Source organism: Daphnia magna, linkage group LG2, assembly GCF_020631705.1.
Source record: "Daphnia magna isolate NIES linkage group LG2, ASM2063170v1.1, whole genome shotgun sequence".
Lineage (NCBI taxonomy): Eukaryota > Metazoa > Arthropoda > Branchiopoda > Diplostraca > Daphniidae > Daphnia > Daphnia magna.
Window position 1 is genome coordinate 5,725,345 of NC_059183.1, and position 24,344 is coordinate 5,749,688.

General features: G+C 39.5%; 3 protein-coding genes across 4 annotated transcripts; 1 reads left to right on the plus strand and 2 right to left on the minus strand.

The window, feature by feature from the left end:
• The first annotated feature begins 5 nt into the window (after window positions 1-5).
• On the plus strand, window positions 6-3,402 carry LOC116915377 (peroxisomal acyl-coenzyme A oxidase 3). Its single transcript, XM_032920484.2, has 12 exons — window positions 6-533; window positions 588-746; window positions 813-959; window positions 1,038-1,185; window positions 1,262-1,436; window positions 1,492-1,607; window positions 1,682-1,851; window positions 1,923-1,946; window positions 2,012-2,110; window positions 2,192-2,312; window positions 2,371-2,610; window positions 2,669-3,402. The coding sequence occupies exons 1-12, from the start codon at window positions 402-404 to the stop codon at window positions 3,211-3,213; spliced, it is 2,076 nt and encodes a 691-aa protein (XP_032776375.2). The 5' UTR covers window positions 6-401; the 3' UTR covers window positions 3,214-3,402.
• Window positions 3,403-3,496: 94 nt separating this feature from the next.
• LOC116915380 (matrix metalloproteinase-2) lies at window positions 3,497-14,905 on the minus strand. 2 transcript variants are annotated; one of them, XM_032920488.2, is made up of 14 exons: window positions 14,772-14,905; window positions 14,301-14,618; window positions 13,737-14,081; window positions 9,277-9,378; window positions 8,639-8,748; window positions 8,269-8,397; window positions 5,254-5,403; window positions 5,126-5,174; window positions 4,975-5,062; window positions 4,736-4,900; window positions 4,417-4,667; window positions 4,040-4,344; window positions 3,870-3,973; window positions 3,497-3,799 (listed from the first exon to the last, which is right to left on the minus strand). In XM_032920488.2, the coding sequence occupies exons 3-14, from the start codon at window positions 13,899-13,901 to the stop codon at window positions 3,516-3,518; spliced, it is 1,902 nt and encodes a 633-aa protein (XP_032776379.2). In that variant the 5' UTR covers window positions 13,902-14,081; window positions 14,301-14,618; window positions 14,772-14,905; the 3' UTR covers window positions 3,497-3,515. The 2 variants fall into 2 exon arrangements, with proteins under 2 accessions (XP_032776379.2, XP_032776380.2); XM_032920489.2 differs by lacking the exon at window positions 13,737-14,081.
• A 3,397-nt stretch (window positions 14,906-18,302) lies between these two features.
• LOC116915359 (structural maintenance of chromosomes protein 5) lies at window positions 18,303-23,068 on the minus strand. The gene is made up of 20 exons (XM_032920458.2): window positions 22,826-23,068; window positions 22,622-22,763; window positions 22,390-22,542; window positions 22,201-22,330; window positions 22,102-22,133; window positions 21,694-22,032; window positions 21,407-21,605; window positions 21,217-21,348; window positions 20,976-21,133; window positions 20,805-20,898; window positions 20,615-20,741; window positions 20,373-20,548; window positions 19,906-20,282; window positions 19,656-19,832; window positions 19,373-19,594; window positions 19,212-19,309; window positions 19,001-19,136; window positions 18,753-18,932; window positions 18,588-18,683; window positions 18,303-18,526 (listed from the first exon to the last, which is right to left on the minus strand). The coding sequence occupies exons 1-20, from the start codon at window positions 22,912-22,914 to the stop codon at window positions 18,404-18,406; spliced, it is 3,180 nt and encodes a 1,059-aa protein (XP_032776349.2). The 5' UTR covers window positions 22,915-23,068; the 3' UTR covers window positions 18,303-18,403.
• Window positions 23,069-24,344: the final 1,276 nt, after the last annotated feature.

A 24,344-nucleotide genomic window follows, 5' to 3' on the forward strand; every position in this document is an offset into this window, starting at 1 on the left:
GCATGGATGAAAAGGGAGTTTAAAGTCATAATGTTGAAATAATTCTAAACAATATGCTGTTAATAATCGCATGTCAGTCAGACTCAAAATCAACAGACGTGACTGACACCAGTAGTCCAGTAGTATCAAATTGCAGCTAACTGGAAAATAGAACTCCACTTGGAAGTTGGAAGGTCGAAATCGAGCTAAAACGTAGTGACATCAGTGTCGTCTGCTGTTGTCTCCTATTTGTTTGTTTATTTTGATAACGAATAGTGTTTATGCAAACTTGATTGAAACTTGTTATCGAGACGATTTACACGTAGATAGTTTTGATAAAAAACCAGCCAAGTAACATCATCTTTGGAAAAGTCATTTTAGTAAAGTCTAGTAGCATTGACTGTAGTGCCATAATATTCACAATGGAACCAGAATTAAAAGAAATTCTGAAAGATTTCCCTCCTGGGCCTCTTTGCAGATACAGAAGCAAGGCTTCATTTAATTGGAAGGAAATGTGTCTATTGATTCAAGGCAAGGATGCTTTGATTTTGAAGGTACTCAAGTTAACTATGCCCCTTTTTTCATACAACTAACGATCTTACCAATAGCATAAGATATGGTCTACCCTCAAGAAAGACCCTCTCTTTGCCCACCATACTTCCAAACCTACTCTAAAAGAAGCTCGTCATATTGCTTTTAAAAGGGCTAGGAAACTTGCAGAGTATGATTTTATGCCAACAAGGCATATGGTGGGAAGACCAGAACTGGTTTGAATTTATACCCCAATAAAATATGCAAACATTTTGTTACAACTTTTTTTTTCTATTGAATAGTTTGACAACTTTGTTATGGCTGTTGGACAATACGAGTGGAGTGTCCTTGTGAAACTCCAATTGCTCTACAATTTTGCTATGTCAGCATTGTATGGAATGGGCTCAGAAAGACATTTTAATGATATCCAAAGATTAATGAATAAAGAGGTAGCCACTTCAACTTGTCAATTGTAATGATAAATTTGAAACAAATATTATTTTTGGGGGATGAATACATACCCTTAGATTGGAGCTTGTTTCTGTCTAACAGAAATAGGTCATGGCACCAATACCAAAGCAATGAGAACTACAGCTACATTTGATGTGAAAACTCAAGAGTTTGTGCTGCATACCCCTGATTTTGAAGCAGCAAAATGTTGGGCTGGAAATTTGGGTAATCATTTTATTTTTTTTTGTATAAAATATGCAATAAATAATTTATTTGTCAACCATCCAACCCATCCACACAGGTGAAACTGCAACCCATGCTGTCGTCTTTGCTACGCTGTCCACACCCGACGGTGAAAATCATGGGTTACATGCATTTTTTATCCAGATTCGTGATACAAATACATTCGAAAACCTTCCTGGAGTAACAATTGGTGACATGGGGGAAAAACTTGGCTTAAATGGCGTTGACAATGGGTAATTATTTTGATTAATTAGACCCATTTCTTTTTCTTAAGCTGTATTTACAAAGGGTGATGCTCTTCAACCAGTACCGTGTACCACGCGTTGCGTTGCTTAATCGAACGGGAGACGTGAATGAATCCGGCACGTATGTATCGCCCTTCAAAGATAAGAAGAAGCGTCTCGGTGGGTTTTCCGTGATATCTCAAATCCTAGAGCATATCAACTAACTAATCTTTGTTTTTTTTTCTAAAATGAAGGGGCATCGTTGGGTACGTTGTCAGCTGGACGCGTTGGCATCGCAAGCATGGCAGCAGCCAACCTAATCAAAGCTATTACGGTAGGGATTCGCTACTCCGCTGTTCGGCAGCAGTTTGGGCCGGAAGACGGTAGCAACGAAGAGTTACCTGTAATAGAATATCAGTTGCAGGTAATGTTTTGTAAAACGCTGTGCTTTGCCGGCAAAAGGGATTTGTAATCCATTCTTTTTACCATTGACAGCAATGGCGCTTGTTTCCCTACTTGGTAAGAGTGAAAATCAAATCATGTTATTGAAGGTTGACTGACTAAATCGTTCCTTAATTTATCAGGGAGCTGCCTATGTCTTGCTCCAATTTACTCGGACGTTCCGCAAAGACTTTACTGACATGCAGCGAGCAATGATGAACAAAGAAGATCCAGACCAGTTGGTATTTTTAAAAAGAAAAAAAAAATGCGTTATCAACTTATTCAAATATTTAAAAAAAATTTTTTTTTTTTCTTGCTACAAGGCTGCGGTCGGGGCAGAGATTCACGCCGTATCGTCATCGGCCAAACCTCTGTCAGCTTGGTTTGCTCAAAATGGAGTTCAAGAATGTCGAGAGGCCTGCGGAGGTCATGGATACCTAGCGGGTACATAATCTCATTTTGATCAATTTTACATGAGGCGTTTAGTTATTGGTTTTCACAGCTAGTGGACTGGGAAACATACGCGAGGACAACGATGCCAATTGCACCTATGAAGGTGATAATAACGTGTTGCTCCAACAGACAGCAAATTGGCTTTTAAACCTTTGGTCACTGGTCCAGCGTCGTCAGAGTGTCGCTCCTTACACCCCACTTGGTTCTGCTACCTACCTGGACTCTGCTGAATCAATTCTTAAATCTAAATGCAATTTAGATGCTCCGCACCAATGGTTTGAACCCCAAGGTACTCCATAGATTAATCCAATTATTTCAGCACGATCTGACCCTCACCATCTGTTTAGCTTTATTGGATGCCTACCAGTTCGTCGTATGCCATCTACTTCGTTCAACGGCGGCCAGAGTCCAGCAGCTAATGGGGCAAAAGCTCGATGCTTTTTCTGCCAAAAATCAAGCGCAAGCATATTACTATCGCCCTTTGAGCATCGCCTATTGTGAAGCTCTATTCTTGATCAGAATGTTGAGGCTGCTAAACGATCCAAACATCCCCGAGCCGTTGCGGGCTGTATTGAAGTTGCTAACTGCCTTGTTCGGTGCAACAAATTTGATGAAAAACATATCAGCCCTTACCCAAGGAGGATATTTCCAGCCTAACACAAGTGCAGCTCTGGAAGCGGCTATAGAGCAGTTATGTGAACGACTGAAACCTGAAGCCGTCGCCCTAGTCGACGCCATCGCCCCATCAGACTTTGCTCTTAATTCTGCACTAGGACATTCCGACGGTCAAGTTTATCGTCATTTAGAAGAATCCATGGCGTCCAGTATGAGTGCGCGTCCTGATTGGTGGCAGTTGGTTGTTAAACCTCCGATGAAAGCTTCTCATTTGTGAAGAAGAATCGGCTTTACATATTTTTCAGCAAATGCCCAACATATATTCAAGCAAAGTGGCAGTCTATAGTTATCCTGTTACAAAAAAAGACACATTTATTTTATATAGGGAGGAAATATAGTTGTTACTAAAAAACCAAAGGCATTGTAATAAATAAGGATTAGGAATAAACAAGCACGTGCAAATAAATCTTAGATAATAACATGTTTACTCAGAGAAGGTGGCTCTAGTTCAAGTGGTATATTATCACAGATGAAAATTGCGGATTCTCAAAAACTTAAAAAAGATTTTTATTATATTTATTACCATGAATCGTCAACGAACCACCAGAGTAAGAGGCAAGAGAATAAGCACCACTGAAGCCCAGCAGCAGGGCTTGCAGAAATTGTTTTCGAAGAAGCAATAATATCGACTACTTGATAACGGCCTTCGCTGTTCGCCGCGTTCAAATCCTCTTCTAGAGTTTGCATCCCGGTCGGACAACTCATCCAATAGGGAGCCGATAAAGACGGGGTAGGGTTGGCCACCCGCATCCGCCTGTCGTTAAACTCCCAAAAAACTTTGCCTTTGAAAAAATATGTTTTTCCTAACGGAAAACAATCGATACTCATCGTTATAGGCAAAATACTCATCATATTTTTTATTTAAGGCTTTACCGTTTGTATGCTGGAAAACAGCATCAATATTATAGGGTACACCTTTCCACATGGACATATCTCGAGGATAGTCTAACTCCACTTTACCCGTTTCTTCATCAAATCTATGTTTCCCAGAAAATTGCATGTTTATCGCTGTAGGACGACGTATTTTACTGAATTTTGCTTACCTCCAATACATTGTCCCGCTAAAGAAATAGGTTTTTCCGTTATGGCCCCACACGAAGGCTGCATCCAATTTTTCCAGGTTGGCAGGTAAACCCAAATCGGTCAACGGAAACGGTCCACGTCCTTGATCATTGTTTGGATAAATCCAATACTGTTTCCCGATGAAGATGACCATTTCTCGTTGACCAGACGGTTTCTCGTAGATGGCATCAATGTGAGACATATTGGAGGACAAATTGTTCCAGAAACGCTCAATTTCCACCGGGTAATTGGCCTCCAATCCATTAGGACCGATTCTCCAAAAATACTATAATTTATCCAACAGGTCTTTAATTGGTGTTTCCATTTTTAAGGTAAAAACAAAATCATGAAAGCCTACTTTGTCTTTGAAGATAAATAGTTCACGCCTTATGATAGAGATGGCGTCGTATGAGGTATCGCATGTGCTGGGCTTACGCCCTGCGTGTGGAGGACGAGGATGGGGTTTGGGCGGATGGATGGGCTTCTTTGTCGGATGAGTGGGTTTGGTAGGAATTTCTGGTTTGTCTGGAAGTCTAGGAGTACGAGTGGTTGTCGTTGTCGTAGTCGGCCGTAAAGCCGGATTAGTCACTCGGCCTTCATTTCGACTGCCTGTTAAAACCCGGAAAATTCCAATGATGAGTACAAGCGAACGATATTTATCTCGTCTTTTATCGTACCATAAATGGCTTGAATTCCGGTAATGTCATCCGAATGAAGCGAATAATTTCCATCCACTGACTGATAATACGGAAACATAATGGCGCCTTGAACAGACGAGTGAGAAAGTCCTAAGGAATGTCCAAATTCGTGGGCGGCTACGGCAAAAAAGCTCAATTCCGAATCTGGTTCCATGCCAAAAAGAAAAGAAAAAAATCTTATCATGTGTACTTCCTTTACGAAATACATTAAAACTTACTTTGATTGGCTTCATCTGGGACCCATGGTTCTTCGTCATCGAAATGGGCATCCCCACCAAGTCCAGAACCGGGGAAAAAGGCATGGGCCTGTTGAAAATGATTGAAATAAAAACGCTTTCGATTTAAAGTTAATTTTAAAATTGTTTATACCAGCAGCGTTCCTTTACCATCAAACGGATAACCATCGTTATGGAATCCCCTATGATAAAAGAATAAGGTTTCCTTCAGAAATTATAGGCTTAACTGGTTTACTGATAATTAAGAAACGAGATACTGACGAGTGAAACGAGACACGGATGTCTGCATCGTCATGGTTGACTTCAGTAAAGGTGAGCCGGGAAGCCGATTGCCACAGGTTGAGGGCCCGGTGCACCTGGTAGCGGATTTGACCATTCTCCATGTCACTGGATTTTGCTCCTCTCCGTAAACTGTTAAAAAAAAAAAAATGAAAATGTTTGGATTAAGATTATTTTCATTATGCTGAATTCAAAATAAATTTATAGAGATACTAAAAATAGTCTCAAATGTCTCATTCATCGTGAATAAAAATAATGTTGATGTTTCCCAGATGTTTCTAGTGAGAGGCGATGAAGAAACTAAGACTCCATTGCAAAAACAAAAAATCCTAACTAGAAATTAGCAACAGATGTCAAATTCGTCGCTGGTCTCCTGACATGGGCGTGTCCTGGTAATTTCCTTGCGCAGATACGCCCACATCCGTTCGGTAGATACGTTTCCTTTCTTGTGTTTCTGCGCCTAAAGAACGCTGCCACGATAAGGCCCCCTTTCCCCGGATACGACTTCAGCAAGTCCTAGCCAATCAACGATGTGTAACACTAGCGGGAAATTCAATTTTTTCCCTTCTAATACCGAGGCAGTAAGACCCTCGTGCATAGGGAGAGGATGGACACATCACGCGCAAAGATATTCTTTTTGAAGTATTAACAATTCAACCCCTATGTTGTCAGTCAGCAGTTGCTCACAAATAAGTAGAGCTAAATAAAGGGCAATCAGGACAGTACACCCGCATCAATGTTTTTCGGAGTAACCTACTAATTAAGTACTCGTTTATATTCGGAGCAAATTTATTAGAAAAGCGTTTGGTTCAGAAGATTTATTCAAAATTCATCTCCGACATCTGCGGAGATATCATCTCTGGCTTAGTTAAAACGATTTGATAAATTTTGTTCGAAATCAATAGAACGAAGAGTGACAAAACAGTTTGACTGGGTTTCGCTTTCTGATCACGTGAAAGAATTCAAAAACACATTTTGGAATTCAAGTTTTTGCCAAGATCATGTTACGCATCACAGCCACATCGTAAGCGTTATTAGAATCTCGACGTAAAGTATCCAGTGACCTAATGGAATGCGGGTCTTATTTTTCTGTTTTTATGGCTTCTCTGTAGGCCTCTGCTTCATTTCAAGTTACATCAAAAAGCATGAAAAGGTTCAACAACCGTCAAAATTTAGAACTGTGTTCTTACAAGGAAAACACAGATGTTTTGCGAGGGAAAAAAAAGAGGGGGGATTCTATTTTCAAGGGGGGAGATGTATAATAATAATAAAAATAAGGTTCAACGACCTGGGTATATACAGCCCCCCACCCTGGTTGGTCAAAAATGGGTCAGAGGAAGATTGTAAAAAATTGCTAACCCCCCCGCTTCGACAGTCGGTTGCTATTGAACCCCTCTCTCCCTTCTCCGCACAATTATGGAGATTACTTCCGCTGGTCACATTTGAGCGAAACAGACTTGTTGATTAACTCCGTTTATTAAATGTCAAGTTTACATTATGTTTGAAGCCAGAAAATTGTATTTACAGCGGAGTGAAATATCACCCCTATGGGAAACCAAATTTCCACACGTTTTTTTTTTCTTTTCTTCTATAAGCGCTTCTTTGACCTATTCAATTCCACGTCAGAAAGCACAAAAGACTGAGAAATAAAAGGGACATAATGCTTAAAGGGACCTTGGGTCTAAATATCGCATAACAAACGCGTTCATGTTTCTTCGTCAACATACAAGAGCGTACAATTTTCAAAGTAAAACGTGATAACGGCGATGATTTTCTTTCGCTACTTCACTCACTCAAGGAGGTTGTGACGAAAACAGAAAGTGATCGATTTGATCAGATTTGTTTACAAACTACACCACAACCAAATTGAACGAGGAAAGTCGCTGAAAGTGAAACTGCAAATACGAACCCATCAGATAAAAATTTTAAAAAGAAAAAAAGTTCAAAGTTCTGCAATAAACTCTTTGAGGTTGGAGAACAGCATCCATCCCAGGGGCCGACCACTTCGCAACTGACGAAGGGCAAGAAGAAGAATGGAAGAATTGCGCTCTGTGCCCGTCTCTATTTCTTTGCCCGACCAATCAGAATCCTAGTCGTTGCGTCTCCCGCCCCTTTTCTTCCATCCACCCTCAACAAACCCTCTTAACAAAAGACATTCCTCACGTGTTGACTGACAGGTCAAGCAGTGACATCTGGAACCATGTCACACATTTCCATCTCCAACATGTGGTAAATCTTATCGATAATGGCAACATTAGTTCTAATTGCATCTGATTTCTCTCAAAGCCATCTAGTATGGGACAAATAGGCGAAAAGAAAAAAGGGCCGATGACCTCGGAAGAAAAGTATGACCATCTTTCGAGAGTGGCAGAAAAACAAAAAGGGAAAGAACCTTCGAACTGTTGGTCCAAAGTTTGAAACCCGGTGGTAGAGGGTAAAATGTGACGTAGTTTTTTCAGGTTTTAACACAGGATTCGGGGGTGATGAAAAGACCGTGTGGGAACAAAAACATCTGAGCAAGAAAACGAGGTCATGCCAGTTGTAAATCTTACACCAGACAGAAAGCACTAAAACAAAAATTTCGCGTTCAAATCAAAGATATCTTCAGCCATCGCTGGTCAATTGAGCCAAACACTCATTTAGCTACAGACTATAAAACATTCCATAACGACCGAACTGTTAAAATAGCGTGACACCCTCAACTCTATTTGTTTCCTATTATTCAAAATGATTTCTTACGATTATTGCCCGTCAAGGTCGAAAGAAAGTCATCAAACTTAAATGAGTTCCCCGTCTATGGGCTGATATTCAACACATGACCCGGGCAGTTACAAAAGCCTAGAGCTAGTATAAAATAACGAAGGGGTCTGCCAAAACGAACGATTGTAAAAACAGTTTGGGGGCTTTTCAAGAGGGTAAGTTTTTCTTCTCTTTCTTCTTAACCGGAAAATACTACACAAAAAATGGAGGCAAAAATGGGAAAAAAAGGTGTCTCACCTCCATGTCAAATTGGTGTAGTGCCATCGTTGACCTTGGACAGTGTAACGTTTATTCCGCGTAGTCCTCGAAGCTTGATGTCGCAGCTTATGTCTCGTCTCGCGTTCTTCTCGGCTACCCAGTGACCGTCTTCACACAAAAAGAGAATCAAATTTCCTTTTAGTATTAACCAGTGGTAACGTTGAGCGAAACGAAACACGACTCGAATGAGAAACTTATTCAAGTGAGCAAGCACGTGCATTTAAAACTCCATCTAGTGGTCGTTTTTTACACGACGTGCAGGAAATTTCAACGAAATAGGATCCGCTTGATCGCCATTCACGTTTCGCGAAGAGTAGAAAAAACACAGAAAGAAAAGTGATAGCCATACTTTGCTCGATAAGAGTCAGAGTTGATGTCGGGCAGTCCACAGCGTGGTTTTTTCATCAGCTCACGTGTCGCCTCGTCGACTATTCCCGTTACGGGAATATGGGCAAAAGCCTGTATACAGTATCAATATTCATGTCATTCATAGCATGTTCTTATCTCCTGACTGAAAGATAATTCGGAACAACAACAAATCCAACTCTAAATTTTTCTCGGTATATCCCTCCATCTCTCTTGTAAAGGAAGCTGACAATCAGAAAAACAATGCGTTCGTTGATGTGTGACTACGTAAATCGACGGGAGATTAACAATCGGTTAGGAATGGAAGGAAATATCGTCATTCCTCTTTTTTTCTTTTTTTTTTATGCAAACGATGTGAAGCTTTGAGATGCAAGGCTGAGCAGCTTGACATCAATACCATCTGATGGATGGGCCTGTTAACAGCTTCGGAATGTATCTATCTAAATTCTAGTGTTCATCCTCGCATTTAGAAAGAAAACCAAATAAATGAAAAACCCGAGAAGAGTTGGCCCTGGTAATTTGATTTTTAAAAAATGTTCTTATATAAAAAATTTTAGGTTTATACCATCACAGTTGCTTTAAAAAGAATTTCAACAGAGTGGATCACCCATTGGGCCATACCTGCATGGTTTTGATGGCATCCCTGACCTGGTCTTCCGTCCGTAAATTTCCAGTTTCTAAATCCGACTGTGGCAAGTAGCCGAAGCTCATCAAAAACATCAGCTGTTATTAAAAGAAAAGAAGATCGATTAATTTTTTTTTTTTTAATTTAAACAGACATACATGCACAAAACTATATTTGGTTCCATCATATTCGATTATAAATTTAAACCCTTTTGTTTTGCTTTCAGTTATTACTTTGGAATTCGCGAGAAGCTTCAACATAAGTTATGTTGAAAGAATGTCTACTTTTATAACGTCAAACATAAAGCTGTCGAAATCATACCACTTCAGGCAGTTCCCATGTTTTTGGTATGTCTTAGCCGAATAAGGTCATACCAAAAAAAGCTATTCAACTCAAAATGAAAAGAAACAGACAATGAAAGAAAAGACTACCGCAGTAGAAAAAGAAAACTGTCCATTTAATGCGTCACACTCTATTATGTGTTTCCGGGCCAAGCCTTAACGATACCTCCCAGAACGAGTGGAGAAAATATCCGTTCCATTTATAGTATTGAAAACGTAAACAAAACTCGTTATTTTAACCTTATAGAAAATAGAAGTTTTCTTTTAATTAAACCAAATGGTTTCCACGGTGAATCGACACCAAGCGACTGCACGTATAATGAACACATGCATAAAATTTGGAAAGGCTATTTCATCGAATTGTTTTCAGATTTCTCTGAAGAGTCGAATAAATATTACAATAAACGCCTTTATAGAAACTGGGCAGGAACAGTTATGCCCTGATAAACATTTTTGGGAAGAAACAAGTCTGGTGTCTGCTTATTGACCAGATTGCTTCATCACTGAGTTGACAGCTATATATAAAGCTGATGATGTTTGATTCTGGATTGCTAGATTCATAACGAAAAGCAGAATCGCTGAAAGACGCTTTTCATATTTGACGGTCTTCTCCAATTTATAAGCTGAAAGAAGAGTCAAGACATCGATTGCGTGGCGCAACGGTAGCGCGTCTGACTCCAGATCAGAAGGTTGCGTGTTCGAATCACGTCGTGGTCATTCAAATTTTGTTTCATTTCTGCTTCACTTGTTCAAAGTCGTATTATGCACCTGCTAAAGTAGATTTTTGTTTTCGGTTGAAAGAATTATTTTCAGTTGTGTGCCGTCTTCTAGTCAATTCTAAACACTAATTCGAAGCCACAGTGCAAAATAAGAACCAAACAAGCAGAAACTTTCCATATAAAAATCTAATTTGAAGGCGGAAATGCCGGGTGAACGTAGTAGACTCGCTGACCGCAAGTCAATGCACCCCAACCATATCCGACATCAGGTTAGGCTTTAAGACATGAATTTATTGGGAACATATATCCAGACCATATACAGTTAACCGACCATTCTCATATTTAGTCTCCTAATTGGCCATAGAAAGAGACTTTTTGAGTAACCGTTGATGGGCCAAAAAAAAAAATAACGTAATTAAAATGCTTGTCCGACATTGAGTTTCGTTCTCGCAAAAAACGTTCTGTGTTGCTTCATCCACCTGGTGTCTGTTACGATTGTTGAAAATTGTGACAGCCGTGCCCAGCTGTTCCCAAAACTTTGGTGGGCCGACAAGAATAGCTCAGCAATGGCCAAAATCCGGGTTCCAGTCTTCTGACTCTATTCATTGCAAAATCACATCCACCCACACTGTCTCTTCCGTAATTTTCCGTTCTGACTGAACAAAAATTCCTCCGCGTTCTTCAGAAATATTCTTGGAAAATTGTCTGTTTAGTCCTGGAAAGTCAAGTATGTCACTATCCATCTCGTTAAAATAATCGGCGCACACTAGAGAGATAGGAGCAAAGTTCATCCTCTATCATGTGATAGAGAAATCGATGAGCGGAACGGTGTGGGGCGGAGTCTTTGCGTGTCGGCATCGAACGAGACAGACATCTGGTCGTCTGTGGCAGTTGTTCAAACAGCCGTTCGTCATTCGTTCACGACGGTACGCTACACGAGGCTTTTAAAACTACTGAATAAGCTCCAGGGAATGTGTTCGTGAGGGAAAAACATACAGCGTCACCATCATTACCACATTAAATTCATCGTCAAATGGAACGGATGGCGGTTTAGCAGGACGGGCGGAGGATTTGTTGCCATCGGGCGCGGAATACGCCCTACTCTTTTATCAGAGTACTTAATGATCAGGCTTTCCCCTGACTTTTCTAACGGATACCTGGCCACCTTTATGGGCAATACAGCGTGTCGAAAAACCAAATTTACTTTGAAATCCCGAAATAATAGTGAAACAAAATTTTTTTTTTCGTTTGATGACAACTGATGTCTTGTTGCCGAGACAACAGGGTTCTGTATCGGTGCCAAACATCTATTGGAGTAGCAACACTTTTGCCAAAGAAAACAACAACAACCGTTGATAGATCGTTTCCTTTAGGTCTAGCAGATTCATGATGTTGGGTCATTGACGACTGAGTCCCTAGCCGGCCTAAATACATCGGCGAGCACTAAATGAAAGTTCGTGATGCCTAAAATACACATCGAGAGAGAGAGAGAGGTTTGGGTGTCGAAGAAAACACGGACACCCTTACCCATTTTTAAACTCGCCCGTTTTTTTGTTGTTCCAAAATGGCCGACATTTAAATGCACATATCGGCGTGGGGTAGAAAACCCTCTCTATAAATATACTCTATTGTTACATAGTTTTTTTTTACTGTTTTTCTCGCCTATTGTTCTGCTACAAGTTGTGTGTAGAGTGTGGTGGATGTTACCTTGGTAAACCGATGTTCTGCAACCCCTCTCCGGAACACAGCCGTTAAAAAACATACCCTTTATGCTGGCTTGTCTTTTATGATTGAACATAATGCCCGGAAATGAGGAACAAAGTTTTCTTTTTTCGCCCCTAACAAAACCTTCAACTTAAACACGTTCAAGGTTCTCCCATTGAGAGTGATTCACAATTCCGAAAAAAGAGTTTTATGGGTTCCTTAGAGGGTGCGGCAACTATGGTGGCGTTGTATGCTACGTCAGTAGATCTAACGCAGGTCGATATCGAACGCAATGGTGACTCACGCGGCTCTGCTATATCCAGCGCAAATCCATTACGGCCATCGTTCTTTCCCTACTTTTACTCTATAGCATAAATGTCTAATGTTTTGCGGTTATCCTATGCAACCTAATTAGGAAAGTTATGTAATTTTTTCTTGCTGACCTAGCGAAAGCTGGAAACAAAAAAATTGACCAAGCGACTAATTTTATTATGGAATGAATGATGGGTTTGTATGTACGAGTTAACGACCCGGAAAACCTGTCAAGTTTCATTCACGTTGCCCCTTTCAAATCGCTGATATGGAAGTAGAACCGCACCGCACCCATCGCCATATAAAAAACAATCAAAAACTTTTAGCCGGAATCGGGCTTTCCAAATTAAGTCGTCACAATTAGACGGTCTGAATACAAGTTGCTAGACATAACTGGGGCTCGACGTCTATCACGAACGCAGATTGTCACGAAAATTTCAAAAGGAATCGAACCGATGCGTTTTTTAAAATTCGATAATCATGTAGGACGAGATCACCTCGATTGGGGTTTTTTTAAAACTTCTTCAGATTTCCAAATGACGTCATCGATTCAATAAAAAAACAAGAACATTAAAAGGAAGGTTTCACGCGTGAAAGTGGCTATGGCCTCCAAAATTTCATTGTCCGTGATTCTCATAGACGCTCTCTCTCTCTCTCTATTTTTTCATCGTTTCTCTCATTCTCCAACATTTAAATCATTTCAGAGTGGCCTTCTGACAATGTGAGCCATGACACGAGACTACGAAAGGAAAAAAAAAAAAATGATCGAGATAATAGGAAGGTATCCAGAACGTGGCACGTCATAAATAAAAATCCCCCCCTTTCAAAAATAACATATGAGATGCGCGGGAGCTCACCATTTTTTCGTTGAAAATGGATTTAACTAATATCAAAAACAAGCTTGAAAGAAAAAAATTTACATGCACAATGACAATCTACAATGGGAATCCCAATAGGGTGGCTGTTAAAACAACGGATTGTGCCGCAGGTATAAATTCTAAATCATTTACATATGCTGGCGCCAAGCATAATCCTGAAACGTGGCTCATCTCACGTACTTCCCCTTTGAAAGTATACGTATTTTTCTTATTTTCTTGTGATGTGTTTCGTCGGAACATTCTACGAAAAGCTCGTGAGTCACGCGTTGCAGAAACCAGACATGGCGATTGGTCAAGGTCCTCCTTTCACGGGGTCGCCTGGCTCTAAATCAACTAAGAAACCAGCTGATGGCTAATCATGTCTATACCAATTCATCAAGTAGTGCAGCCCACATTGAAAAATGAGCTATGCAATTGAAAATTTTCGCGAGAGGGGACAGACGGCCACGAACGTTAAGCAAAAAGTGAAATCCGTGCTAGAGAATTGGTTTAAGGTTCTCACCAAATTGTCGTTGATGTCGCGCGTGCTCCTGCGCGGACGTAGGTTCGACTCTGGAGGGGCCGGATCGAATCGTGTGTGTAACGGATGGGATTGAACCCACTCGGCGTGCACCATTATTAGAGTCGCGATCACCAGCAGACCATTGAAACAAGTCGGCCGTTTCATCCTCTTTTCCCCTTTCGTCTGGGACAACAACCTTCAATGTTTTTATGGTATATCCTTTTTTTGTTGTTTTTTCTGGAAAAACAATCACTTTTGAAATTTTGCCATCCGGCGACAACACTTCCGGGACGGATGCATTGAAATTAGGCAACGAACTTCCACGGCTGAGGAAGTTTCAAAAGCCTGCGTGGTTGTGTGTGTGTGAAATGAAAAGAACAGTTTAGTAACAATCTAAAAACCTGAAGATTGATATGGCTGAAACCAGACAACCACAAATATCGTCTCAAGAGTTGATGAAATCCTTCCGGCATCAACCAACCGCTATCTCCTTGATGCCGAGGAAACGCCATTCAAAAATCTATCCTTCCCATGTAATGAACTAAAAAGGAAATAGAAACTTACGCGTGTTTTAGCCAGAGAAATACCAAGAATTTGAAGCACTTGAAGTATACACATTCACAGAGAGACATACAATAGAGTCGAATTTTTCAGCAGTAGAAACAGTTCAACGCCCCAAATGTGTAGGCTGATTGTTATTGTTTGTTGTTGAAGACTTGAAGGATGTCGATGTGGTGTCAAGCCAGACAGCGTCGGTACGGCAACGCTGCTGCTGCTCCCATCGGCACTCGCGATCCAACTGGCCTGCCGGTAGAACTGAACTGCCTGAACAACATTCCCTTCGTAAATACACTCGGCGTCAATCCAAATCCACATCCGCATCTAATAAAAATAAATAAAAAGCAATGAAGTTTAACAAATCCGAATACGAGACCCCCCAATAACAAGTTCCCCACATATTACAACCGCATATCACTCGTGTTGATCAGATATCGAATTTCCTTGTAGACGACAAAACTTAAATATTGTACGAACCAGATAACAATTTTCTGGGACATCTAGCCAAAAGCCAACGCACGAATCGGAAGGAAGAATGTTTTTGTTTGTTTTTTTCTGATAAAATCAGAGAGATTCTTTTGTATTTTCAAGGAGCGTCTTCAACAAAGGAGATCGATACTGGGAGACGCCATACTACTACTATAGCAAGCGACGCCCTCTTCTGGCTTTCGGCCCTCATCTTTGACGGGTTGACCCTAGACCATTTGTAACGACCTTAGGGTGTTTCGAGAAAAAAAAAGGGGGAGAATTTCAGGCCTATGGTTTGGTTGACAGCTACAGAAAGAGGTCCATATAGGATATCCCCAGACAATGGCTTTGTCTGGTATTTATATTGGCGTAACCATGGTAACACCACCCAAGTAAGAGGTAAAAGCCCCATAAATAAAAAAAAGAACGAATTTCTGGACAGACGTAGATTGATTATATGATCACATTTTAGATCCAGAGTTGTTTTTCACCCTGAAACGTGACCGAAATATTCATCTGCTGCAAAAACCTGTCTTCCCAATCATCGAAACAAAAAGTTACCTAAAAGGCAATAACGAAATCGGAATTTCAGCTTTTTCAACGAAAACCTATGGAATCCGGTTGAATATGCGGGGTAATGAAGAAATGAAAACTTTCATACAGAAGCCTAGCCCACCATGTCTAAAGAGGGGTGTGTTCTTCGTCGCCCAGGAAAATAACATACACACGCACTTAAGAATTGTAGGCTCTCGTTTTCTCCCCTTGAAAATATTTTTTTCATAAACAAAAACGAAACCCGAGCAGACTCTCTGCCACCCCCTACCCTTCAAACTAAATAAGATAAGATAAACAAAAACATAAAAAAAATACCCCAGGACTAAACAGCTCAAGAAGATTCGATCTCTGTTAGGTTGCTGGCTATTTCTGTTATTCCAAAAGCCGGAAGCCACGTGGATCTTTCTGACGGGACTGGAAAACCTCAGTCCGACATTCTCCAATTAGAAAGAACTTGTGCCTCAACCAAAAAATAAAAAAGGCTGAAATAATTGTAATCCTATGAGGTCACACGATGAATAACTAATCGAAAAAAGGGTGTCTAGTATTTCTACACTCAGATAGAAGAATTTGTGTTTATCCATTGCTAAATAGCTGACCATTCATCAATGTCTAGGCACTGGCGGTCGGAATTCACGCCAACAATGGAACTCGTGTAACTTTTAAGTTATTCAACAACAACAAAAAATGAGAAGTTCAAGGGGAAAACGTCGCGACAAGCAAACCACTGAAATCTGATAGTTGAAGGGTGGAGAGGAGGTATTTGATGGGCAAGTAAGTACAACACATGTAATTTAATCAACGGTTTGAGGGTGTCTCGAATAACGGCGCCCGACAATTCCCGGGAGTCGATTATCCACCTAATCACCCACCCCATACTTAAAACATTTATTTTTCTATTTTTTCATCGGACTCTTGTTTCTTCCCGACGTGGTAGTATATTACATGCGGTTCGTGCAGGAACTGTCGAAAGGCTTCATGTGCCGTCAGATAAGCAAATCCTGTATACCCCAATCGATTACACAAGAGTTCACGACCAAAACAAAGCGGCTGTTTAAAACAGGAACAATTTACTTTGCGGACATGTAGAACAGGAAAACAAAAAACTAGTGCTTCCTCGTTTCCGCCAGAGAGCTCCCAGTATTTACCTTCCTTATCGCCCTATTTCTAAATACCTTCCCACAGACGGCCTCGTTCAAAACGAGAATTTATGAACAGTACGCTATTTTTTTTTATCGTTTCTTCGCTGTGTCGCAGTGTATCAGCTTGGCACACGTTCAGATTAGGAAAAGTCTTCCGTACGTTCCTAGCGCCATGTCAATTATGAAATTCTTCACACAAAAAAAGCCGCAGAAATGAAATACGACAGTTCTTGATAGGGATACTAGCGACTCGATCTACTCTATGGTTTTTAAAATTTTCCCTAAGCAGTACGAGACAAATACAACTTTATAACAACGAAAACGTTGTGAAAGTTTTCCCATTGTGATCGGTTTACTCACACATAAATTTATCAAGCAACGTGATGAGGATAACAAAAGGACAATCCAACAGCCACCTAACAGTTTGAGGTTGTTCACACCGAGAGAAATTATACCTCGACATCCAGAGGATAAGATTTTTTTCTCTTTCCCAACCGCTGGCCAAGGATTCGATACGCACCGTCTGGTATTGTGGTAGGCGTCATAAAACTAACTTTAAAATCGAGATGATTACAAACGTCTGACCCGGAAACAAAAAGGAATAATAACACGTCGTGACGTGTGAGAGGGTTAGTAAAGAAAAGTGTCGTTTCCTTCTTTTCTATTAGCCAACTGTTGTTCTCTTTCGGTCATAAAAATGACATTGCTCCCCGATCGGAATCTTTCGATTTTTCAAACATTTCGGAGCTACCCAAGTTCGTTATTGCGTGACCGAGTCTCATAAATTTTAAGTGACATTCTGGCACTCTCTGAGGCTGGAGAAGTGCCAGTCTTTTCCCAATAAGTTCCAGAATTTGTTTTTAGCTGCAAACTACAACGACGACGAATGAAATCACCATTAATGGTGCCGAAAAAGAACCCACTTTCCGTTTCCTCCACGCAGGAGTTTGCCAATAGTTATTTTTCCCACAACTTACGGAACTTTTGTCGTCAAAATCTCTTACCTAATTCATGCTGAAATTTTTCTGGCTCAACAATTTTTAAGCAAGCATGAGCCAATTCAAGGAATATTGGCTCCTTCATTGCATTTGTGATAGATGTTTCTGGTGTTTGGCTCTGCACCAAAGATTTCAGAATATTTCTTACATGTGGATTAGACAGGCACTCTTTCAGTTCATCACTATGGGCTGGAGAAAATAAAGAAAAAGTTAATACTTCCTGATTTTGCAATACAAATAAAATACCCAATGCCTGTAGCTTTTCAACTGGCACCGTGTCAGCGGTTGGAAATCTGTAAGTCAAAGGTGGATGTTCAACAGGGAGATTTTCAGACGGAGGAGCAAGAGCAGGTTTTTCACAGGGTAACTCTTTATGTACATTGAAGCACTGGACAGTGCAGCTAAAGTAAGAAATAAAAATAAGCTGCATTAATTTCAATGAAAGTGTTGCACATGGTGAGAACACGGAAATAAATAGGATTATCTAAAAAATATGTCATGTTGATGGTTTCATATTAAATACAGGGATGTACTTACAATTTAATAAAGCAAGTAGGACACTTGTATTTGAAATCTTGCGCATTACATATTTGACACGAAGTCATTGCAATTGAATCGTATTTTCTACAAAAGAAATTTACAACAAACAACGAATTTTCTGTGCTCTACCGAATAAGATTGTCAATCAGGTAACGCACGTGTAGTTGTGAAAAATAAAAAAATCGAAGCAGACGAACTATTTTTTAGATTGCACACTTTTATTTGCTGTGCTGGCTATACCTAGATGGCATGTACGGGTAATCATTGAAACAACTTTTTTAAATCTCACGCGGATAACAAAAACGTAAACAGAATAACACGTATATTTCTGAATCAGACGAAAAGTACTCAAAGTAAATCGGATACACGTTTACGAAATGTTTAAAAAAATTATTGAACTACATCACTAGCCGTTCATGGCTCGAATAGCTTGCAGATGTTTGTCTATTTTCCATTCGTTGCAGACAAATTCACCATTTTGCACAAAATGAATTTTCATGTTTGGGCTGTAATCAAGACCGGGAAGTAACTGTAAAGTAAAAAAAAAGATTGTAAAATCGATGTTAAACTTTCATCTTTAATGATATTACTTTTGGCGTAAGGAGGAAATATTGAGCGCTTGTTTCCCTACAAGCCGTTTCGACAAGCAAATCAAAAACACGCCGCTCATTGATTGGATCCATACCCTAGCGGAACAAATTTCGTTATTGCAGTGTACAATTTATACCCGATGGCTGTTCCGTCAAAATCCAAACCTGATTAATTTCATCAACACAACGGAACGGCACTTGAGTTAACTCTTGCATAGCTAACATGTAGAGGGCAGTGGCAACCGCTCTTTCTCCGCCGGAATGGTGATTAGCTGAAAGATCAAGCAGTGGCTCGGAACTACGATATTTAACTCTAATTTTGATGCCATAGTTCTTAAAATCATCCTACATAGAGAGTAAATGCATGTCTTATTATAAAGTATTAAGAAGAAAATTCAAAATAAAAACTATACCCCGTTATTTCCTTCGCCGGTAAACAAGCACACCTCACCTGCACATTTCATACTGGCATAGTATCGACCAAAACTATTGTTGATGCGAGACACCAAGTCTAGCAAAGGAGGAAGGAATTCTCCTTTCAATTTTTCCCTAGAAAATAGATGATTGTAATAAAATCACCAACGTGAAAGAAAAATTGAAATAAACTAGAAACAAAAAAGTTACATCTTTTCTTTCATCGTTGAAGCTCGGTTGTTCAGGTTATAAATTTTTTGGGTTAACTGTTGGATAAGGATTTCTCTTTCTTCGTAGTCACGTACAATCTTAAACGAAAAATTTTATTTAGGGTATAGTTTATGAGAACAGAAACCTTCATCTGTACGAACCTGTTCATCCGCTCTTCCCATTAACTGAATTCTTGCATTTGCACTACCGATTGCATCATCGAGTTCGGGTATGGTAGCAGGGAGTGTGTCAAATTCTTCACGCAAGTCATGCGGCAGTTCTTCTCGGTGTCTGATTCTTAGAACTCGAAAACAGTCTTCTTGGGCTTGCTTTGCTTTTAGTTTTGCCTCTCGTGCCAAACGATCAGCTGCGTCTTTCTCATCCTGAACGTAGATTTCTATGGATAATATATTATTTTAACTTAACTTCAATTGTAAATCTTACCTTTAGCACCTTAATCTGCTCCTTTTTATGTGCTAACTGGGTTTGCCAAAGGCGAATTTCTAGGCGAAGGATATCGATGAATATGTGAAGGGCTTCCCTTTCTCTGTCCAGTACTAGAAGCTGCTCTACGATGGCAGATAAGTCTTTCATTTTTCCACAGAAGGTGCGAACAGATACCTATAAATTGATCAAAAGGAAAACGGCAATGAAAAGATAGACAGATCTCGGAAAAAGAAAGAGATGTTCTTACCCCGCACTTTTGTTTAACATTTCGTTCTTCAGCATCAAGGTCGATTGCATCCTTCTCAGAAATTCTTAACTGGTTCCGTATTCGTTCAAGTCGCGATACTACAACACGCCGATTAGCCGCAATTGCTTGGCAACTTCTTTTTTGTTGCAATAAGTTTTCACGAGTTCTGTTGATTACAGTCTCTTCTTCGCAAATAGCATCATGAGCCGATTTTGCTTCTGCCATTCGTTGTTCCAATTCTGCAATTGTTGCACGGAGTTGCTGCAATGCATGCACATCTACGGATTGGCCAAGAAATCGTGATGGGCGAACTTCTGACACTTGGGTTATAGCATCTCTTCGATACCTCGAAGTTCTGATTGAAATTAATTTGTTATCTGGAATACATGAATATAAAAAGGACAACATGGAAAGAAGAAAATTTACAGTATGCATGCCGAATACTTTTTCGAAACTGCTATTTATACCTCCAAAGAAAGTGGGAAACAGCGAACCATATTGGTCTCGAATAACACCAAAATTTTCGTAAGTTGTGTGATCACCAACTGGAATGTTATGAACTTTGTACATTTTGCAAAGATAACGAACGACAGGCTCGGGTCCAACGAATAATTCACGAAGAAACGAATAAAACCCTAACTTCCTGTTTTGAGGTTTGATCCAAAATTATAGTAATTATTGGTTAAATAAAATGGTCTTTTTCCCTTACTTTAAATCAGAAATAGCCATTCTCGGTTGAAATTCAGATGTTGAAGGTTCGTTGTCATTTCTTGGTGAGTGAACCACATTGATTGCTAGATTCTTTTCTTCTCGGAGGATCTTCATCAAGTCATTCACTGTAATAATAATTAAAGACAATTAATGGGCATAACAGTAATTAATTGTTTCAGTATAATTACTGTCGTCTTTATTTTCACAGAAGAACGCCTTCAGATCGTTAAAGCCAATACTGTTTTCCACATACATGGCCATCGCGCTGTTTTTCACGCTCAACTGCATATATTTGTAAATTGAAAGGATAGTTAAGCGAACACCTCTCAAAACAACAAATATAAAAAATGTTGTCTTACCGATATTAAAGGTGGTTCGTAGATTGGAGCTCGGAATTTGTTTTTATTTTCACGTAGCCAAATGACTGCATGATAAATCGGCGTGAGCCCTTCTCCTCGGAGCATATTTAAGCGATTTCTGTCTACATCTTCGATGTTTTTTATTTTGGATTGATACTCTGCAGAAAAGCAATACGCAAATTTTTTTGTTTTTTAAGTTCAATCTATGTTTAATGTAGTAAACGTTTTATGTTGATATTACCAACTATTTCGTTTCTTATCCGGCGCATTTCTTCTGTCACTTGATGCTTTCTTTGTGCAACTGCTGTTTCTTGGGGGCTGATTTCTTTCAATTTAAAATCCACTTCTCTTAAACGATCACCGACAGAGTGTTCTACAATAAAATCTTTTTCAAAAAATGCATTCTTAAACGGAATCCTTATTAAACATACCTTGTTCGTTTAACTCTTCCATTTCATTCTCTAAGTTGGAAATTTGCTGACGAAAATTATTTTCATTTTCTATACGCTTTCTTTCAGCAAGTCGTTGTGTTTGCAGTTCAGCAGCATAAGTTTCCATTTTTTGCTTGTAGGCATCGACACGGAAAAATTCTTGATTCAATGATCCCATTTTTTGGTTGAATTTTTCCCGCTGTAGACCAAGTAGTGAGATCAGAAAACTGGATTTCAAGTTTGAAATCCCTTCAGTAGCCAATAATTGTAATTTGGAACTGTGGTACCTGTAGTCTGAGAGCATGTTCTGTGTTTTGCAATGTTTTTTCTTTCTCTGCTATTTGTTTCTCCAGAGGCTGGAAATGGGCAGCAGCTCTATCATACCTCCCACTTATTTCCTTTGCCTGTTCTTGTAGTTCTATAAAATGGCGCGCTTCTTCTTTGTATGTAAGCCACACTTTTTTTTTCTCCATGGTCTTAACATTGTTTTTTAATTTCTCTCTTTCTTTGAAACTTTTAACATCACTTTCCCATCTTTCATTTTCCTCCTGAAGTTTCTTTAATTCTAATTCGTCTTTTCCTTGATTTAACGACTCGCTTCCAAGAGCTGATTGCATCTTCGTCAACTATGTCAATAATTGGTGTTAAATATTAAAATACAAAATGTCTATAAGGTATCAGCAAAAACTATTAACCTCTTCAAATTGTTCTTCCAATTCAGGTTTTCCTGTGAACAAAGTTATAACTTGACAAAACGGATAGCTTTAGAATTTAAAAGAAGCAGAAAAACGTACCAACTGCTTTCATCGTGCCAATCAAAAGTTGCTTGTCTTTCATACGCGAAAAGTTCTGAACTTGCTCTTGGGGTAAGAACTGACAAAGGTTATCAACTTGAATATGAAGTTTGTGAATAATTTGTTCAATCTGCATAGTAAAATATTCTAAAAAATTGTTTAGTGAACAATTTCTTACTTTTTTCTTACTTGAGCACTACTGACAGCCTTATCTTGGAATTTCCATGTGGACTTGTTTTCTGATGTTATTTCTCTTGCAACAGAAAAATTTGGGCCATCAGGATTATGAAGTTCTATGCTAATTGTGGCTTTATTGGCTCCGTGACGCACATAGCCTGCAAGCTGCATTTTCACAAAAAACCGCATGCTAGTGTGCAACAAGTGATTTTCAAATCAACAAACAACTATGACAGATGCTTACATTACTAGCTCTAGCTATGGTACTTGGTTTCCCAGCCATTCCAAGGCATATGGCAGAAACGATAGTAGACTTTCCTGTTCCATTCGGACCAAGGATCAAATTGAGATTTGGCCCTGGGATAAACTCCACTTCATTATATGTCCTATGACAGTAATGTTTGGAAATAAGTACAGAACAAATAGTGCCCTGTTTGGGTTCTCTTACATAAAATCTTTCAAGTGAATTCTCACGATGGCCCCTTTGGTGAAACCATGATGGCCCGACGAAGACGTCCGTTGACTTAGTGGGGGCATTTTATAAGAAACGGTGAACTATTCACAAAGAAAAATATTATTTAGCATGAAAACATTTTCCACGTCAGGTTTTCCAATTTTGTTGAAACTACACAAATTTAACTGTAATAAAAAGCAGAATGCCGCCAAATTCTTCGTTGAAAATGAAAGTCAAGTTTACGGCGTTGTCAGGCTTCCTTTTTCTTAGGTTGATGCGGTTGATGGTGACTTGATTTGAATTTGATGTTGCGTGCTTGCGTCAGAGTCATAGATTACATTTCTAATCTTAGACCATGCTTGCGTCTTGCGAGAAGAGCAAAGCAAGCGTGAATATGCATGAATCGTGACGTGATCAAGTGAGTGATACTGATACGAATCATACGATACGGGGATTTGGTGAATGGTGATAGCACAGATATTGCTCATTATCTGTGGTGATAGTATGATTTAAATTTAAGTATGGTTTTGGTTTCGGAGAAAGAGCAAAGAACTAATGACCTAAAGGATCATTACTTGTTATTTCATTAATGTCATTATCGATGGCATGATGGCATGATTAAAGAAAGAAAATTTGTATTCTTTGAATTCCAGTGGAAAGGGAAAATCGATGTCCAGGATCCTATATTTCAATGATAACTTCTGCAATATCTAATAACATTTTTATTTTTAAGTGTGAAAGCCATTGCTGTTAATTGCAAGGAACTATGCAAAAATCTTATCAACAAGACAAGAGAATGTTCTACACAGAGAGTAAGAAGACCTTACTATCTAGAAGCTTATGTCACTCTTGTCCCCCACATTATGCCAAAACTTTCATGCTGCTGAACGAAAACATGCTAGAAAGCTCTGGTCTGAATTTTTAAAAGTTTTATCGGTGATAGTAAGCGGTGCCTCTATCTATTTGGTCCGTTTGATAACTTTTTTCGTTTCCCGTTTTTCGAAAGCATACCCTCTGTCGCCAACGGTATTTTCAACCACAGATTTTATCAAATGAATACGTAAAGGTATCGTGCCAGTGGCTGGCTTTGTAAATGAAAAACTCTATTCCCTTCTTTATTATTCAACGCACATGCACGTCTGTTCTCACGTCTCTTCGCTATTTGCGCAATATGTCCGTAACATACAACGATAATATATGAAACAGGCTTTTAAAAAGTTATGGGGAATATCAAAGAGACCTGTTTTCTTAAAAGCCCTTTTGAGTTTCCTTTCTTCTCCTTCTTATGGCCTTGATACCTTAAAAAAGTCAAGTGTAGCATAGTAGGTTATGTTTCTGGGCTTTTTCATTATACAATTAAGGACCGATTTCCCTTTTTGCTTTGGGACGCTTACACACTTTCCTTTTCTTCAACGTGAGGAATCCAACAGACACACATCAAATTAACAGCTAAACCCGTTGGCACGTTTTCAAACGAGAAAACTGATTCTTTTCTTTTTCTTTTTCTTCAGTC